The 18,848-nt window shown below is 55.2% G+C and overlaps 1 protein-coding gene across 3 annotated transcripts in view; it reads right to left on the bottom strand.

Moving 5' to 3' along the window:
• Nucleotides 1–17,266, bottom strand: part of RASAL1 (RAS protein activator like 1) — a 35,447-nt gene extending 18,181 nt beyond the window's left edge. The window contains exons 1-7 of one of the 3 annotated variants that reach the window (XM_006151694.1): nucleotides 17,128–17,266; nucleotides 12,276–12,332; nucleotides 9,710–9,823; nucleotides 9,495–9,556; nucleotides 3,731–3,860; nucleotides 1,048–1,129; nucleotides 821–952 (exon numbers count right to left, since the gene is read on the bottom strand). In XM_006151694.1, coding sequence (XP_006151756.1) covers nucleotides 821–952; nucleotides 1,048–1,129; nucleotides 3,731–3,860; nucleotides 9,495–9,556; nucleotides 9,710–9,823; nucleotides 12,276–12,304 — 549 coding nt within the window. In that variant the 5' untranslated portion in view covers nucleotides 12,305–12,332; nucleotides 17,128–17,266. Of the gene's footprint in view, nucleotides 1–820; nucleotides 953–1,047; nucleotides 1,130–3,730; nucleotides 3,861–9,494; nucleotides 9,557–9,709; nucleotides 9,824–12,275; nucleotides 12,333–16,562; nucleotides 16,906–17,127 lie in introns of those variants that run through there. The other 2 variants (XM_006151693.2, XM_014589033.1) reach the window with 2 other exon arrangements.
• Nucleotides 17,267–18,848: the final 1,582 nt, after the last annotated feature.

Here is an 18,848-nt window from a genome sequence, read left to right as displayed (position 1 = left end):
CAAAAAAATCTCTAAAAAAAAAAAAAAAGAAAGAAAGAAAGAAAGAAAGAAAGAAAGAAAGAAAGAAAGAAAGAAAGAAAGAAAAGAGAAAAATCCACCAGGTGCATGAGCATGTGTGCCCCAAATCTCAACAGGAAGAAGAAATGGAAAAAGAATTGTGGCGTGACCATGCCCCATTGGGGACTGTGTTCTCCCTCTCCCTCTCTGTCTCTCTCTGAAGACCACATATGCCTTAGGACAATTAAAAAAAAAAAAAAAAGGCGACTCTCAGCCCTGAGCACACAGGCCCTTCCATACCCACCACTACTGGGGAAGGAGCCACCAGCCCACTTTACAGATGGGGACACCAAGGGGAGGACCTTGACCCCCGTGCTTCCAGGAGTGGGACTTATGGCTCCAGGGTCAAAAAGACATGAGCTCAGGTCCTGGCTCTGCTATTTCTTAGGATAAGGCCTTGTGAAGGCCACTGAGCCTCAGTTTCCCTATCTGTGAAATGGAGGTCCTTGCAGTCCCAGCCTCACAGGCTGGCCACGAGCCTTGGGGGACTGCAGAGATGCTGGGACGCACTTGGCACAGGGCCAGCGCACAGACTTCCTGCATGCTCTCGTCCTGGGACGAGGATCAGCCCATCCGTGAGCTCAGGCAGGCTCCTTTGAGAGCCTCAGTGTCCTCATCTGTACAGGGGACAGTGGGACTGCGTCTCCCAGGCCTGGCCAGGGGAACCTGGCCAACCACCCTTCTGAGCCCCAAGAGGCTCCGCCCATCTGGCTATCCTTCACCATAGAGGCACTGGGGAGCCATGGAGGGTATTGTCGCTCACCATGCCCAGGAAGTCGTTCTTGCCCACCATGTCCCAATCCCAGAGCTCCACCCGCAGTGGAGACGGGCCACCGGGTGTCTCCCAAAGCTCCAGCACCTCATCCCAGTGTGGGAAGCGAGTCTTCTTGATGGTCTACGGGGTGGGGAAAGTGGACTGTGAGTGAGAGAGCTGACGGGAACCCCCTCCACCAGACGTCCGGCTCTTCCTCTCCGAGCCCCACCACTCACCGAGGTCTCCAAGCTCTGGTTGCCCCAAAACACACGTGCAAATGGGTCGGACGTGCCAGAAATGTCTCGGGGGGCCAGGTCCCTGGGGACAATGAGGAAAGGAATGAAGGGACATCGGACCTGAGGCCCAGACCCGAGTGAGCCTTGCAAAGGGGGTTCAGGGTAGATGAATCAATGCTGCTGGTTTCCAAGGCAATGAACTCTCCCACCAGAGGGGCCCAGCAAGGGGGCTCCCCTCGCCATGGCCATCCATCCAAATCCAGTCTCATCCTGTCGCCTCGCACGGCCCCAGGGAGCCACCAGTATGCTGGCACTTCCCAGACGGGTCTGGGGAAACCAAGGCCAGAAAGGTCAGGTCCTGCATCACACAGCCAGGCAGTGACAGTGCAGTGAGGAGGAGGAGGGCACCTCAGCGTCCCTGGAGGCCCCGAGCAAGCGGGAGACTTGATGCAAGGGCCGGAAGCCTGGCTCAGCACACAGTGGCTGGGTGACACGAGGAAGTCGCTTTGCTGCTCTGAGCTCTTACTTTCCTCATTTGGAAAATAGGGGTGTAGTAGATGAGCCTCAGGGTCAGGTGGTGGTACTGCAACTGGAGTCACATGGGAAAAGTCCTGGGTTCGTGACCTGGGTCCTCTGTGAGCATGCAGGACACATGCATGCGTACTCGTGGTCCAGATGGTTGAGGTTAGGCGTGGATTGCAGCATGCAAACCCTGTGGGGGCCTCTCTCTCTCTCTCATAAATAAACTTTAATAATAAGCAGAGGGACCAGCAGTTAGCATAATGACTATGTTGCTGGACTCCCATGTAGTCGACCGCGGTTCGTGTCCTGGACCCAGTGGCTTAAACTCACACCGGGCACGTGCGCGTGCATGCCCAAGATCCCAAGAGGAGAATGGAGGGGAAGGGATTGCGGCGTGGCCATCCCCCCGGGGGGTGATTTCTCGCTTTCTGTCTCTCTGTCTCTCTCTGTCTTTCTGGCAAGTGCACGCGCCCTATAGCAAAAACCTCTAAAGTTAAATAGATAAATAAATAAATAAGCAGACTGGGGCCAGCAGGTGGCGTGGTAGTTAAGGGCACTGGACTCCTACATGGCCGAACACTGTTCGAGTCCCGGACTTGGTGGCTTGCTTTCTCACTTTTTCTCTCTCTCTGGTCAAAATTTAAATAAATAAATAAATTTAGATAAAATATATTTTTTTAAATAAGCAGGGTTAAATGAGATGCTGTGTATAAAGGGCTTGCCATAACACCTGGCAGCCCTCAACTCATTCACAGTCGGCCTAGGAACCACCCGTGGGTGTGAGACAGAGACGCCCTGCCTCGGGTTGCCAGGATGACCCCAAAGTCTCACCCAATCAGCCTCCCCGGTCCTCCTTCTTGAGAGCCCCAAATCCAGGACCCCGCTCCCCACCAGGGGCTTCCTGCTCCCTCCTCCAGCGCGCCTCCCACCCCTGCTCCGCATCCAAGCCTTCTTGGTTTCCTAGGAGCCAGCCCAGTTGCTAAGCGACAGCAATCAGTCCCTCTCCTGTTTGCAAGAATTCTGCACAGCCTCGCGGTTGGTTGGGGAGGGGGCCCGAGGACAGAAACAGGCGAGGAGCCCTTGCCCCACACGGAGTCCTCGGGTCTGTCTCCTGGTTCCCCCTCCTCCTGATTCCAGGAGGTTCCAGGAGAGGCCAAAGCTGAGGATAGATTCTGAAGGTGGTGGGGAGGACACAGAGAGGGCAAGGAAGGGCTTTATGGTCACACAGCAAACTAGAAACACGGATCCTCTCCAGCCTGGCCAAGGGCCAGCCTGAATGTGAGGGTTAGAGGAGTCAAGTGAGAGAAAGGGCAGAAAGACCAGAGGGGCAATGAGGAGGGGAGGGGGGAGGTATTTAAGGGGCAGGGTATGGGAGAGCTGAGGAAGGGAGGAGGAGTCACAGCAGAGCAAGAGCGAAGATGCATGCCCTGAGCGGGGGTCCCTGGAGGGCCTTCTGTGGCCTTGCTGGCTCTGCATCTGTCTTCCCTCTGACCCCTTCCCTGGGACAATAACTACCTCCCTCTCTCCCAGCTCACATGACTTACATGGGCCAATCTCTCCTGGGGCTTGTGCCTCAGGCCTGACCAATCAGCCAGTGTGGCGGGCCCGGAGACAGGCACATGCCCCAGACTGAACCAGCGAGCGTCTTTCCCAGGACATTGGTTGAGAATGGAGAGAAGCAGAAATTTCCAGTTGGAGCAGCTAAGTTGGCCAGATGCCAGCCTGGGACTGCTAGGGTCATGTTTGTCTGCACCTAGGCAGAGGCCGCCTAAGAGTGACATTAACCCAGAGGACAGCAGAGCCAGAAGACAGTGATGTCACCACTTGAGTACCTGGATCCAGCCGTGCCTGAAGCCACACATCCTCCTACGAGCCAATACACTAGCTCTTTTGCTTAAGCTAGTATGAGTTGGGTATCTGTCAGTCACCACCGAATACACTTGCAACTCATCTGTCCAGCCATCCTGAAGGTCTGAGCAGTTGTTCTGGCCACTGGGGACCCAACAATGATTTTGGTGATCTTGGGTTGGATCGTTTGTATCCGTGAGCTCAGAAGGACCGCAGGAGTAAGGAAGTCCCAAAGGTCGGGGAGCTGAGGGAGACCCAGGAGATTCCTGTTCATTTCAGACCACCCCTCGGCCCGCCTCCATGGTGACCATACCTGGCTTGGAGCACATGGCAGCGAAGGCACCGGCCCCGCACGTCTTCCAGCATCTGCACCGCCAGACGGATCTCACCCTGCACCTCGGCATCTGGGTCCACAGGGCTCAGGTTGATCCAGCTGTCGATCCCTGGGGGGCACGGGCGCAAACACTGAGTAAACACCCGCACGTCCTAGGCACCGTGTGCACATGTCAAACATGCATGACGTCACGGGCTTCTCACGTCAGCCCTGGGCTGTAGGTACTGCAGTTGTTCCCGTTTCCAGATGAGGAAAATTTCTTTCTTTTTTTTTTTTTTTTTGGTGGGGGGAGAGGTTTTCACTATAGGGTGCGTGCACTCGCCAGACAGACAGAGAGAGACAGAGAGACAGAAAGCGAGAAATCACCCCCAGGGGGGATGGCCATGCTGCAATCCCTTCTCCTTCATTCTCTTCTCGGGATTTTGGGCACGCACGCACATGCACCCGGCGTTGAGTTTAAAGCCACTGGGTCCGGGATGCGAACCGCAGTTGACTACGTGGGAGTCCAGCGACATAGCCATTACGTCAACTGCTGGTTCCAAAATAAATAATTCTTTTTTTAAAAAAAAAAACACCTGTTGTTTCTCAATTGATTGCTGTTATTGCTGGCCTTTCTTGTAATTACAAATTTTATTTTATTTTTAATTATCTATTTAATTTTGTTTTGTTTTGTTTTTTTGTTTTTTTGAGAGGGTTTTTTTTTTTTTTCACTATAGGGCGCGTGCGCTCGCCAGACAGACAGAGGGAGGCATAGAGACAGAAAGCGAGAAATCACCCCCCAGGGGGGATGGTCACGCCGCAATCCCTTCTCCTCCATTCTCCTCCCGGGATCTTGGGCACGCACGCACACGCGCCCGGCGTGAGTTTTAAGCCACCGGGTCCGGGACACGAACCGCGGGCGACTACGTGGGAGTCCAGCGACATAGCCATTACGCTAACTGCTGGTTCCCTCTATTTAATTTTATTTATTCATTCATTTATTTCCATTTGACCAGAGAGAGACACAGAGAGAGAGAGAAAGGGAGAGGAAAAGTGAGAAAGCAAGCCTCCAGGTCCGGGACTCAAACTGTAGTCAGCCATGTGGGAGTGTCCAGTGCCATAACCACTATGCCACCAGCTGGTCCCAAAAAATTTTATTTCTTTAAATATTTCATTCTTTTTTATGTCCTGGATACCATAATTACACAATCTAAAGTCTTCATGGATCTAATCCTGGTGGTCATTATTTCTGCTGACTTGGGCTTACGATGGCCCATTTCCTTGTGTGACTGGTGATCTCTGGTCGGGAAGTCATGTGTGTTTGAACTCGGGCTGGGGGAGACTTAGAGTGAAGATGCTTCTCTATGGAGAAAAAATGGCCGTTACTTATTCTAGGACCATTTGAAGGTCTCAGTCTAATAGATAATTCCCATGCTCAGTTATATACACCTTGCCCCCAGCTCAAGCCTCTGTGTTGACAAAGGACTTGACAGTGACATGTACTTTATTTTTATTATTTTTTTTATTGGTTTTTGCTATAGGGCGTGTGTGCTTGCCAGAAAGACAGAGAGAGACAGAGAGACGGAAAGCGAGAAATCACCCCCCCCGGGGCGGGGGGGAGGGTGGCCACGCCGCAAATCCCTTCCCCTCTATTCTCCTCTCAGGATCTTGGGCACACACGCACAAGCTCCTGGCATGAGTTTAAGCCACCATGTCCAGGACTCAAACCATGGTCGACTACATGGGAGTCCAGCGACATAGCCATTACGCTAACTGCTGGTCCCTAGTTTTATTTATTTTTTTTTTTTTGAGAGATATAGGGTACATGCACTTACAGAGAGGCCAAGAGAGGCAAAGAGACAGAAAGCAAGAAAGCACTCCTTGGGAACCAGCAGTTAGCGTAATGGCTATGTCGCTGGACTCCCACGTAGTCCACCATGGTTCACGTCCTAGACCCGGTGGCTTAAAACTCACGCCGGGCGCGTGTGCGTACGTGCCCAAGATCCCAAGAGGAGAATGGAGAAGAAGGGTCGGTGGGATGGCCATCCCCTCTGGGGGGTGATTTCTCGCTTTCTGTCTCTATCTCTCTCTCTGTCTGGCGAGCGCACGCGCCCTATAGTGAAGAAAAAAAAAAAAAAAGAAATCACTCCCCAGAGGGGATGGCCATACCACCGACCCTTCTTCTCCATTCTCCTCTTGGGATCTTGGGCACGTACGCACACGCTCCTGGCATGAGTTTAAGCCACCATGTCCAGGACTCGAACTGCGGTTGACTACATGGGAGTCCAGCGACATAGCCATTATGCTAACTTCTGGTCCCTACTTTTATTATTTTTTGAGAGATATAGGTTACATGCACTCACTAGAGAGACCGAGAGAGACAAAGAGACAGAAAGCAAGAAATCACTCCCCAGAGGGGGATGACCATACCACAGTCCCTTCTCCTCCATTCCCCTCTTGGGATTCTGGGCATGCATGTACATGTCCCCAGCATGAATTTCAAGCCGCTGGGTCCAGGACTGGAACCTCAGTCAGCCATGTGGGAGTCCAGCGCCTTCACCACTACACCATCTGCTGGTTCTGACAGTGACATGTACTTTCAGGAAAAATCTTCCTTACCCCCTTGCTTTATGACCACCGCTCCTTGCTAGGTTATAGCTTCTGATCTGCAGTGGGTAAGATTCCGAGGAATTTTCCTTCTTTACAGCCAGCCAGCAAAGGCTCAGGAATCCTGTGTGAGTCAGAATCTCCCTCTTATGGGGTAGGAGGGCCCTTCTGGGGGTCTAAGCCACTACGCCGCAGGAAATGGAATGTCCATCACGTCTCTCCCTCCACTGCTACCTCCAAGTGCAACACACCAACAGCTTTCTCTCTCGATTACAGCAATGAGCTCCTAACGGATCTTCCGCAGCCAGGCTTGTCCTGCCGTGACCCGGTATCCACAGAGCCGTTGCAGAGAACTTCTGAAAGCCCAGCCGATCTCTCCTACCACTCCATCTTCTGATAATGATGCAGTCCCACTCTTTATTGTCTTGCTCAAGAGCCATCGATGGCTCCCCACTGCTTCCAGAAGAAACTCTAGAGCCTGACTCTGGCCCGGTATCTAAGGCCCTCTCCGGTCAACCTCAAGCCAAGTGCTCCATTTGGCCAGGCCTACACCTAACTCTGGAAGAGAATTCGTAGAGAGGCACCTTAATGCCTTTACCAGTGCGTTAGGTAAGGACCGACCATCTCTCTTCCTCCAGGATGTCTTCCTTGATCACAATAGCCTTTACTACTCTCTTCTCATCATCGTCATGCCAGTGATGTTCCTCATACCTCCACCTCCACCTCCACGTTCTGTTTAAAAAACAAAAACCAGGGCCAGCAGATGGCTTGCTGGTTAAGGCACTGGGTCCTACATGGCCAACTCTGCGGTTGTAGCTCCTAGCCAGGAAGCTTGAAACACATGCCAGGCCCATGTGTGTGCATGCCCAAGATCCCGAGAGGAGAATGGAGGAGAAGGGATTGCGGCGTGGCCATCCCCTCTAAGGGGTGATTTCTCACCTTCCCTCTCTCGCTGTCTCTCCCCATCATCCTCTGTGTCCCTCTCCGACAACACTCTGTCTCTCTCCAACCAGCACACACACCCTATGGCAAAAAAATCTAAAAAATGAAAAAAGATGGGAACCAGCAGTTAGCGTAATGGCTATGTTGCTGGACTCCCACGTAGTCGACCGCAGTTCGCATCCCGGACCTGGTGGCTTAAACTCACGCCAGGCGCGTGTGCGTGCGTGCCCAAGATACCAAGAGGAGAATGGAGGAGAAGGGATTGCAGCATGGCCATCCCCCCCTGGGGGGTGATTTCTTGCTTTCTGTCTCTATGTCTCTCTCTGCCTGTCTGGCGAGCGCATGCGCCCTATAGCGAAAACCTCTCTAAAAAAAAATAATAATAATAAAATAAAAAATAAAAAAAGCACGCACATGCAGACCTAGGGGCAGTTTCCTTCTTTTCTTGCCACGGACTCTGTACAAGTGCGTTTTGCTTTCCTATCTAGTCTGTAAGCCCCTGGAAGCCAGGTTTCCTATTTCATTCCTTTATTCTGCCCTTCTAGTATTCGAAGGAATCATGTCAGGACCAGCAGATAGCATAATGGTTATGTGGCTGGACTCCCACGTAGTCGACCACAGTTCGAGTCCCGGAACCATGGCTTAAAACTCACACCGGGCGTGTGTGTGTGCATGCCCAAAATCCGGAGAAGAGAATGGAGGAGAAGGAATTGTGGTGTGGTCATTCTCCCAGGGAGTGATTTTTCACTTTCCCTCTCACTGTCTCTGTCTCCCCCTATCTCCAGCAAGTGCCCACACCCTAAGGCAACCTCTAAAGAAAAACAAACTGATAATGGTTTTGCACAAGCATGGGGTGTGTAAATGATTTCTTCCCCCATGAGGTCATCATTACCAAATATGCAAAAGTGCACCCTCTGACCCAACAACTCTCCCCTGTTATCTGATTGGTTCCCGTGGCCTGTGTCTGTGTGGCATCGTGTTTGTACCGGGCTGTTCACTGCAGCAGGGCTGGAACCAGGGAAAGCGCAAGAATACCCGGTGCCGCCCGTGCTTCCTCATTCCCATCCCCCCTCTCTCCGGTCAAATTAAAATAAATGAATCAATGAAATTAAAATGATTGTTAAAGAATGCACACGCACACAAACTCCAGAACCAGACAGCCTTCCTGCCAATGCTGGTACAGCTCCCAAGGTGGATTTTTTTTTTCTTTTTTTTTTTTCAAATAATTATTTATTTAATTTTATTTATTCATTCATTTATCCTAATTTGACCAGAGAGAGATACACAGAGAGAGAGGGAGGGAACGTGAGAAAGCAAGCCACCAGGTCCAGTATTCGAACCGTAGTCGGCCATGTGGGAGTATCCAGTGCCTTAACCACCACGCCACCTGCTGGTCCCCCAAGATGGATTTTCTTGTTTCACGTAGTAACTCTGTAATCTTGAACAAGTCCTTTCACCCTCTGTGCTTCCGTTTATTCACCTATAAAGTGGGAGTAACACAAGTACCCACCTCACAGGGTCATTATGAAAACTGAGTGAATAGGGACCAACAGTTAGTGTAATTACTATGTCGCTGGACTCCCATGTAGCCGACTGCAGTTCGAGTCCTAGACCCGGTGGCTTAAACTCACACCGGGCACGTGTGCGTGCGTGCCCAAGATCCCGCAAGGAAAATGGAGGAGAAGGGATTGTGGCATGGCTATCCCCTCTGGGGGGGGATTTCTCGCTTTCTGTCTCTCTGTCTCTCTCTGCCTTTCTGGTGAGCACAAGCGCCCTATAGCAAAAACCTCTCAAATAAAAAAAAAAAATGAAGAATGATGATAATAATAAAATTTAAAAAAAAAACTGAGTGAGTCAAAACATGCAAAGCACTTAGAAAGCTAGCGTAAGCGCTAGCTGCTCTCAGTACTGGGGCTTGCACGGACATATAGAAAATCTCTCTACAGACGGCCGTGAACACCAGGGAGGGACAGAGTGGGGCGGGGTGGGGGAGAATTCCACTTCTCATTATACGATCTGAACATTAAAGTATGTACATGAATTAACCGCTTAATAAATGCCCTGAATTAAAAATGAAAGATTAAAAACCACAAAAGTCTTTCATCGTCCACCGAGGGCTCTGTGCATCTCTGTGCTGCCGCTATGCCCTGGCAAGTGCCTACTCTGGGCATGGCCACCCGCTCCCTCCCCTGGGAGAGCAGTGCCCTTTGCCCACCTCGGGGGTCCGCCACGATCGCCTCTCTGCTGAGCGAGATCTTGCCAATGACATCGTCATGTCTGTGGAAGGCGGGAAGATGGGGGTACGTGTCAGGGACCCCGTCCTGCCCATAGGGGTCACTTGACTGTGGGGAGAGGCCCCTGTCCCACCTCCCCTCAAGCACTCAGGCTTCGGTCCCCAGCACACATACCCCACCTGCCCCAGCCACACACCCGACAGTGTCCTCGTCCAGCACGTAGAAGGCCAGATGGTGGAAGTCTAGGGGCAGGTGCACCGTGTACTCCTCCCCCCAGAAGGGGCTCAGGCTCCGCCAGACCGTCGCTGTCCTGGAAAAGGGGGTCTGGGGCTCGGGCTCACAGTCTCACACACACACACACGCAGATCTGGGCACACACATGCCAAGAGACCCCCACAGGACCACACACATAGACCCTCCACATGCACACACACCTGGAACAGAGACCCCAAAGGCACACACAGGCCCGGACACTCACATCCCCAGACTCAGACGCTCATTAGAGAGCGCAACACACACACGGGCACATACTCAGACGCCAAACGCACACACACACACACACACACACACTCAGAGGCCCATGTGTGGCATACTAAGGGTCCAGACACACACGAACTCACAGACAGACACACCCAGCCACTTGCATGAGGATGCACACTGAGGCGGAGTGACACTCACAGATACACCGAGGGATCCAGAGACACAGAGATACAGTCATGCATACACACACATGCACACACACACACACACACGCGCACACACACGTGCACCCTTGGAAATCTCTAAAAGCACCTACTGTGTGTTTGTAATACCGACATGTACAGATAGACACAGAGAATACAGGCATTCGCATGGACAGACCCGTGTCTGGAATAAGGAGACGCACACAGACACCCACAGCCACACCCTCACCCTCGCATAGAGATACATGCGGATGCACACACGCACGTACAGAGTCCCACGACAGACACCCACAGGCACAATTCATTCATCCATTCATTCATTCACTCCGCAAACCTCACTGGGACTGTGGGCTGAGCCTGGGCAGAGCTCTGGAGACCCAGAGGAAGAGGACACCAGGCCCCTGTCCCCTCACCCCCGAGCCTCCTCCACAGGGTGCCCTCTCCTGAACTCTCAGACACCGAGGAAGAACGGTGTGACTGGGGTTAGCTCAGGCTCTTGTCTGAGCCTGGGGCTTGGGGTTGGGGGGTCAGGGAAGGCTTCCTGCAGGAGGTGGCCAGGCAAGAGGAGAGAGAGAGTGAGGACACATACTCCAGGTGGCTGGAACGGCACATGCAAAGGCTCTGGGGCAGGGAGGAGCTTGGTGACCTTGAGGGACAGGAAGTGGGCACGGAGACAGCCAGGAGACCTGAGGCTGGTGCGGGCCAGAGCATGCAGGTTGGCAGGGCTCACACCGTGAACAGGGGACCAAAGGAGGGCCAGGGACCAAGGCCCAGGAGCAGACACACACACAGCCTCTCTGCCCCGAAAGCCCTGCAGACACGCGTCCCTGTACCCAAAAGAAAACACAGACTCCACTTCACCCAGTGAAGACGCACACATTTTAAGGCTGCAAAATTTGGTTCCCACACTCGCAGCTCCTCCTTTGATTCACCACTCCCTCCCCCATAAAGAGCTCACAAACACACACATGCATGCACACGTGCACACCCTGCTCTCGCCACTGAGAACGGGGGCACCGCCATCAGAGGGACCCCGGGAGCTTCCTTCCAGACATCTTCTTCCCCTACCCTGGCCTTTGCCCAGCCAGAGGTTCCCCTAGGCTCCCCTACCCCTGAACTGGGAGACTCCTGGCAGCCCAGAGAGGGAGAGACTGCAGCCTGGAGTCACACAGAAAATCCATCTGTGGAACGGGGCAGAGGGCAGCCTGAGACAGGGAAAACACTGGGGGTGCTCAGCTGGGGTGCTGCAGCTCACCCCTCCCCGGATGGGCTCCCCGCCCCCAGCTCCTGGCCCATCTGGACCAAAACCAGTGCCAGGAGCATCCTGAATCCTGCCGTCTCCATAGGAACCAAGGCCTCAGCCGCCCGCCCACCCGCCCCTTCAGGCCTGCGGGGGCTGAGAGCTGTCCCTCGGCCTGCGGGGGTGGGAGTGCCTCGCAGCTCAGTGGACGCCCGCTCCGACACGCACGCACACACCAACACCCTCATGTGTGTTCACACTGGCGCCTGCACGCCTAGGCAGGGATTTGTACTCATGCACATGCACAGGCCAGCTCACGTGCCCGTGCACGCACACGCACACACACTACGTGGTACACACGCAAGCCCATGGGCCTGCACACCCACAGAAGCAAGCGTACGTGGCCACCGGTGTTCATACCAGGCTTGCAACAACCTTCCACCCCAACGCCCACAAACAGGTCCAGCCGGGTCAATATGGACACGCACGCACACACATGCATGCACACACACATGCATGCATACATGCACAAGTATGCACGCATGCATACACGCTAGTGCCCGCAGCACCCTGCAGGCCCGGATCCAGTCGTTCCAGCCAAGCGTGAGATGCCTGCCCCCGGGGAGGCCATCGTGAGAGACACGGGCTGGCAGCCGCTGAGTCAGCCCAGGGAGCCGGCAGCCAATGATCGGGACGAGACAGAGAGAGCACGCCTCCGTGTGGTGGGGCCGGCGTCCAGCCTTAGGGAGGCCAGGGCCATCTCCAGGCTGCAAGTACCCCGGGTTGGCACTGCCCTCCCCTGCGGCGCTCGCCCCAGGCCTGGCGTGTCCACTTCTCACCTGGCCACCACTTCGTCATCCACCTTCATGAGGCAGTAGGGGTCGCTGCTCCCAGACCTGTGGAAGGAAGCGTGTCAGAAGCGGGTACAAGAGAGACATGGTCTGAGGGGCCCGCACCACCTTCACTCTACAGATAAGAGTGAGTGAGGCCCAGAGAGGGAGAGGGCTTCCCCAGGGGCTCACAGCAAGTCCTGCTAACAGACTGGACCCCAGAGCACCAATGGGAGACACCCCCCACGTCCAGCCCTCCACGCACAGAAGCCTAGGGGTGGACCGCAGGGGCATGAGGCCCACGAGTCTGGACAGAGGTCAGGTGCGTGTCCTGTCAGGGCCTCCCACCTGGCCACACCTTCCCCTGGCTGTGTGACCCCTGACAAGTCCCCTCCCCTCCCGGCCTCAGCGTCTCTCTTCTATAAATAGGACATACATGAACACTTACCTCCTGGGCGGCGGGAGGAACGAAAGGAGAACCCCCCCACAGGGCATTACTGCCACCCTCTGGGACCCCCCATTCGTCAGCACTCAGTGAGGATGGCCTCTGCAGATTCTCACTGAGGGCACAGTTCTGGGGACCCGGACCTCAAAAGTGACCCAGGGAAAGGCGCGTTGTATCTCCTTGAGGAGCCACGAGTCAGCCAAAGCCAGCTCCACCCCCCCTTCATAATAAGAGGCACCACGAGGACCAGCCGCTGGCGTGGTGGTTAGGGCGCTGGACACTCCCACAGGTCGAGTGTCACAGTTTGAATCCCAGACCTGGTGGCTTGCTTTCTCACTCTCTCCCTCTGTGTGGGTGTCTGGTCAAATGAAAATAAATGAATGAGGGGCTGGCAGGTGGTGTAGTGGTTAAAGTGCTGGATTCCCACATGGCCGGCTGTGGTTTGAGTCCCGGACCTGACGGCTTGTTTTATCTCTCTCTCTAGTCAAAATTAAAGAGTAATGATAATAAATAAAATAAAAATAATCCATTTACAAATAAATAAATTAAATTAAAGTAAGCATTTAAATATAAAAAAAGACACCATGAACCAAGAGCCGCCTCCATCCCCCCTTCACAATACGAGTTACCAGTAAATCCCAAACTGTCTCCCAGCGCCCCCTTTTTTCCTGCCCCAATCCCACCACACAGGTTTTCTTTGTCCTGCCTTCGAGGTAGTGCCAGCCTCAGGACTTCAGCCTTCGCTGTGTCCTCTGCTTAAGGCACTCTGAGCCTGATCCTGTCATGGCTGGCTCCTTCTTGTCATTCAAACCTCCAATCCAAATGTCACCTCCTCAGAAAGGCCCTCCCTGATTACCATCATTCTAAAAGAAGCATTTAAGAGCATCTGGCTGTCTTAGTTCTCCAGGTGTTCAGCCCCTGTCCCCGAACCTCCCCCAACTTCCGAACTCTGAGCTCCTGGGAGGGGTGGGGGTCTGCCTCCCCTTTCTCCTCCCCACCCCCTCTTGGCTCCCCCATCGCCTCTCTGTTCAGTGTGTCACAGAGCCACAAATGTGACAGGGATTCAAGGAAGACAGACGTGGGCACTCGGTCGGCTCTGACCTGAGCCCGTTCGGCTGGATGAGTTTTTCCCTGTGCCCCAGTTTCCCCGTCCCATAGCCACTCTGGGTGGATGCCCCAGTACCCCGTGTCTCTGTCTGGTTCTATCCCTAGACACTTGAGGCTCAGTGGGGGCCCCTGTCTTGTGCCCCTGGACACCTGTGGCTGGGGGAATGTCCTGTGTCTCGGCTTCTCCCTGGTACTCTCCTCCTTTAGGCAGGCCCCATTCCTCAGTTTCCCCGACCGCAAGTGGGATGGAATGGCTGGGATCCCGCTGGCAAAGGGCTGGGACACAGGCCCTCTCCGGTCAGCTGGCCTGGCCCCACGCCCCGCATGGGAGCCGAGCTCAGCAAGTCAGCCCCAGGGCTCTGACGCACAAGGCCCTTATCAGGTTCCCATCAGGTAGGGGAGACGGTGGCAGGAGACGGTGGCTCCTTCCAGACCCTTGATCTCTCTAGACTCTTGGCCTTTTCCCATGCCCCCGTCCCAGCCCAAACATGGGAAAGCCCGGCCCTCGGCCTTCACCTGAGCGGGCTGGTGCATGCATGCAGGCAGGCAGAGTTCAGCTCCTAGCTGTGTGACCTTAGGCGAGTGACTTTGCCTCTCTGGGCCCTGGTTTCCCCATGTGTAAAATGGAGATGCTAAGAGAACCACAGGCCTGGTACACAGAAAGCCCTCGACTGCCAGCTGCTATTGACAATAGTAACAAGTTGGGCCAGCTTGTAGCGTAGTGGTTAAGGCAACTGAATCCCATATGGCCAAGAGCAGAGTTTGAGTCCCGGGCCCGGTGACTTGAGAATCATGCCAGGTGTGTGTATGTGTGCCCAAAATCTGGAAAGGAGGATGGAGAAGGGATTGTGGCATGACCATCCTCGTGAGGGGTGCGTTCTCATGTTCTCTCTGTCTCTGTCTCTTTGGCAACCACATGTGCCCTCTGGCAAATTAAAATAAATATATAATAGTAATAACTCTAAAGATATCCTCCAGGTCAGAGCAGAATAGACACCCCCACCCCCACCCCTGACTCCGCCAAGATTTTAGGCAGAGTCTGGCTCTCTCTCCCTTAGAGGAGGAGAGAGATAACTCCCCACCCCAGAGCCTCCACAGCCCTGGAGATCCCAGGATGCTCTGAGAACAGTCCCTCTGAGGAAGGCAGTCAACAGCTAGGGAAACTGAGGCAGGCTGGTGGGATCCCCAGCTCAGTGATTCTTCTGGGGTGTGGGCCAGAGCTCACCTCGGCCCGGGAACTGGGTGGGGAGGGAGGAAGAGTGACCGAGACATGTAGGAACCAGGTACAACTCAACTCCCTTCCCAGGGGAAACAGGAGCCCTGCAACCCAGTGTTGGGGTCCAGTCGTGACACCACCAACCCCTCCTGGCCCCTCTCCTGGGCTGGTGGGGTGTCTGGAACTCAGCAATACGGGAACCCAGTTTCTGGAAAGGGTCATTTCCACCTTGGGTTGCTGCCAGCCCCCACTTCGGCCTCCCCGCCTGACAGGACCAGAATCTTTGACTTTCAGGGGCTCTGGGGGACTCCTCAGAAAGAGGGTGTCAGGCTTGCCCAGTCGCTGTATTCACCCAGTCATCCCCTGCTTTTCCTCAAGGTGCACGTTTATTAGCAGGAGGAAACTGATGAGGATGGGGGTGGCTCAAATTGCCCCAAACAGCTCTCCCTGGCCAAGCTGTAGTATTGGAGGGTCAGGGGGCAGGTTCCTGAGAACAAAGGTGAGCTACTCCTTGCTAGGAGCCCAAGGTTGGGGAGCTGGTTGATGCATAACCGAGCCCCTACCTGGACAATGGCCCCTGATGCATGTGCCCACTAACCACAGCCTCAAGGTAAACCCCCAAAGACCCTCCACCCTCATAGCTGGATGTGAACCCCCAAGACCCAGGTGGACACTCCCACCTACTGCCCAGGGGGAAACTGAGGTCCAGAGGGGAACAGGTTCAAGGTCACACTGCCAACGTCCTTCCCAAAGGATCCCACACCTGTCTTCGTAGCCGCCCAGTGAGGCAGGGGACTCTCCTCCTGCATTTTGCTGGTTTAGCAGCTGCTGGCTTAGCTGGGGGGAGGGGGTTGGGGGGAGCATCAGAACACCACCAGGACTGAGGGGAGCCCAAGGGTCCTCCGGCCGTCACACCTGGCTAGGGAGGGGGCTACAGGGCGGAATTGGCCCTTCCAGCACTGAGCATCCAGGGAAGGCCCACACAGCACTGGGAATTACGGGACTGGGGAGCTCCGCCTCAGCCAGAAGGACCCCAGAAGGCCACCTGGTGACACTCTGCAAACCCCAGCACCAGATGCACCCTGAACTTTGGGGTCTATCTGGACCCATCCTCCGTGTTCCTCCCCAGTGGTCCCCCCAAAGGCCGGCACCCAGGCCTACAGAAGCCTCACCTCGGGCAGCGCCTGGATAAGGAAGGGTCCCCCGCCCCCTCACCAGCTCTGACAGAATCTGACCTTCCATCCCCCTCTTCCACCCCGAGGACCCCCTTTAGTGCAGCCCAGGAACAAACACATCCTCCCTTCCCTGGGCGGGAGGGGTGTCCGCCGAGTCTGGGTGCCCCCTCGCGCCAGGGCAGGGATGGCCAGCGGACCTCTCGATCCCTGAAGGCCATCTCGCACCAAGGCGGGGTCTTCTATAAGAACCCACGCCCTCCTGCCGACCCGCCCTGGCACACGGAATGGGTGAGCCCAGCCCCACCCTATGCCTAGCGCGCCCCTCGCCCCCGGAGCGCCTCGGGGATACTCACACGTCCTTGGCGGGCAGCGCCCGGCCCTCCACCACGCGAACACTCAGGCAGCTGCTCCTGGCCATGGCGCCCAGCCCTAAACTTTCCCGGCAGGAGGGTGCCCAGGTTCCGAGGCTGGACCGGGGACGCCTACATGTCACCAGCTGCGAGCCTGGCGCCCTGCCACCGGGTCCCAACGCCGCCTGTCCGAAACACTGGTAGCTGGACGGGAGGTTCCCGAGAAGGAGGCGAAATCGGTGCCCGGGAAGGGGGCGCCCGCCCAGGCTCTACAGGTAGGGGCGGTGCTCTGAGCGAGCGGAGCGCGCAGGGGCCACCGCGGGCTCTCCTCTCCGCGTCTAGGAGCTCCGGGAAGGCGGGCCCCCTGCCCCCCTCGCGCGCCCTCTGCTGGCACCCCAGTCTTGCGCGCCAGAGCGCACCCGCCGCAGAGACCAGGGCGCGCCAGGGCTGGCTCTGCCAGGTAAGGAGAGGCCCCCGGTGGGCGTGGCCGCTGGCCCCGGGTGAGTTGGCCTCGGCCTCACAAGACACTGTCTGTCCCCTGTCCACTCCCTAGCCCACACGCTCGCACCTCTCCGCCCTCCGCGCACCTCCTCCTGGGTCGGACCTCGGCGCCCGGGGCTGGAGCCCTGTCTGCTCTCGGCAGGGAGAATCGCACGTTCCCTGGGGGCCCGATCGGAGTCAGGGAGGCCCGCGAACATCCCCTTCCCTCTGCTTCTACTTTCCAATTAAACCCAGACAGTGTGAGCGGCTGTTCGAACGTCACGGGCTGCCACTGCGGGGGAGGAAGCCGCGGCCAGGGGGGGAGGGGAAATCCCGAAGATAACCACAACTGCAGCGACCGTCACGGGCCTCCGCCACTGTGTGCCAGGCACGCTTTAGGGTGATGCTCCACGTCGTCCTCACAGTAACTGCGCGCTGCGCGCTACTGCACGATTACCCCACTTCATGGATTCAACAACTGAGGTTCCGAGGGATTACACAACCTGGTGGCGGGCTCCCAGACAAAGTGGTTGGCCTTCCTGGGACTGAATCCTGGATCGACCATTTGGTAGCTGTGTGGTCTTGGGCAGGTTGATTAACCTCTCTGTGCCTGGGTTTGATTTCTCCCTTGTTCAATCTGGGTAACATGGGGTCTCACAGGGTTTTGGGAGGATCCAATGAGATACTGCAGGGGAAGGCCTCAGAAGAGAGATGAGCACCTAATAAGCTTTCAAAAAGTGTAGGATGGGACCAGCAGGTGGTGTGGTGGTTAAAGGCACTGGACTCCCACATGGCTGACCATGGTTCGAGTCCTGGACCTGGTGGCTCGCTTTCTTCCTTTCTCTCTCTCTCTCTCTCTGTCTCTCTCTGATCAAACTGGAAAACAATAAAGTTAAATAACAAAACAAATCATTCTTTTTTAAAAAAGTGTCTGATGGGACCAGCAGATGGCCTAATGGTTACCTCACTGAGCCTCCCCCTGACCACGTTGGCCAACCAACCACGATTAGAATCTTGGGCTTGGCAGCTTAAAACTCACCCTGGGCATGTGCAAGTGTGTACCCAAAATCCCAAGGGGAGAATGGAAGAACAGGGGTTGAGGCGTTGCCATCCCCCTTAGGGGCTGATTTCTCACTTTCTGTCTCTGTGGTGAGTGCATACGCCTATAAGCAAAAATCTCTAAAAAAAGAAAGTGTCTGATACTGCTATTATTATCCTTCAAACTATGGCTCAAATGTCACTTCTCCTGGGACACCTTGCAGGTGCCCTTCTTGCCACCCAGGAATCTTTTTCCCTCGTTCTCTGCTCCTACGTTAAGTGAGATAATGTAGCCGGAAGAGACTGATACCAGACATGAAAGGTATACTTCTTTCTCCTTGGGAGGTCACCGCTGACCTGCGTAAGAGTTCTTGGAGGGCTGGCACTTAGCCTGACAGACGTTGGCCAGCTCGGGGCTGGGCACGATGGGAAGGGCCCAGAAAAGCGAGTGCAGAAGCCAACGCCCCTACCAGACCGGTGAGACCAGCACCACCCTGCCCAACCACAGGAACAGCCCAAATCTGCTTCCCAGTTTCCCTCCTGACTCCCTGCCCAGCACCCAGCCAGGCTGGCGAGGAATTTGGATCCTGGAATTATCTCCCTCGCTAGTAGCTACCCAGCGAGTCTTACGACCCCTAAAACTGGGTCTTGGTTATCCCATCTGAGAAATGGATCTTGCAGAACTGACCCCGAAGCTTAGAAGTATTACAATATGTGGGACCAGCATATGGCGTAATGGTTATATTTCTGGACTCCCACATGGGGACCAGC

This window comes from Tupaia chinensis, unplaced genomic scaffold (assembly GCF_000334495.1).
Source record: "Tupaia chinensis unplaced genomic scaffold, TupChi_1.0 Scaffold000323_1, whole genome shotgun sequence".
Lineage (NCBI taxonomy): Eukaryota > Metazoa > Chordata > Mammalia > Scandentia > Tupaiidae > Tupaia > Tupaia belangeri.
Note: the sequence above shows the minus strand (reverse complement) of the source record. Positions and strands in the feature narration are given on the sequence as shown.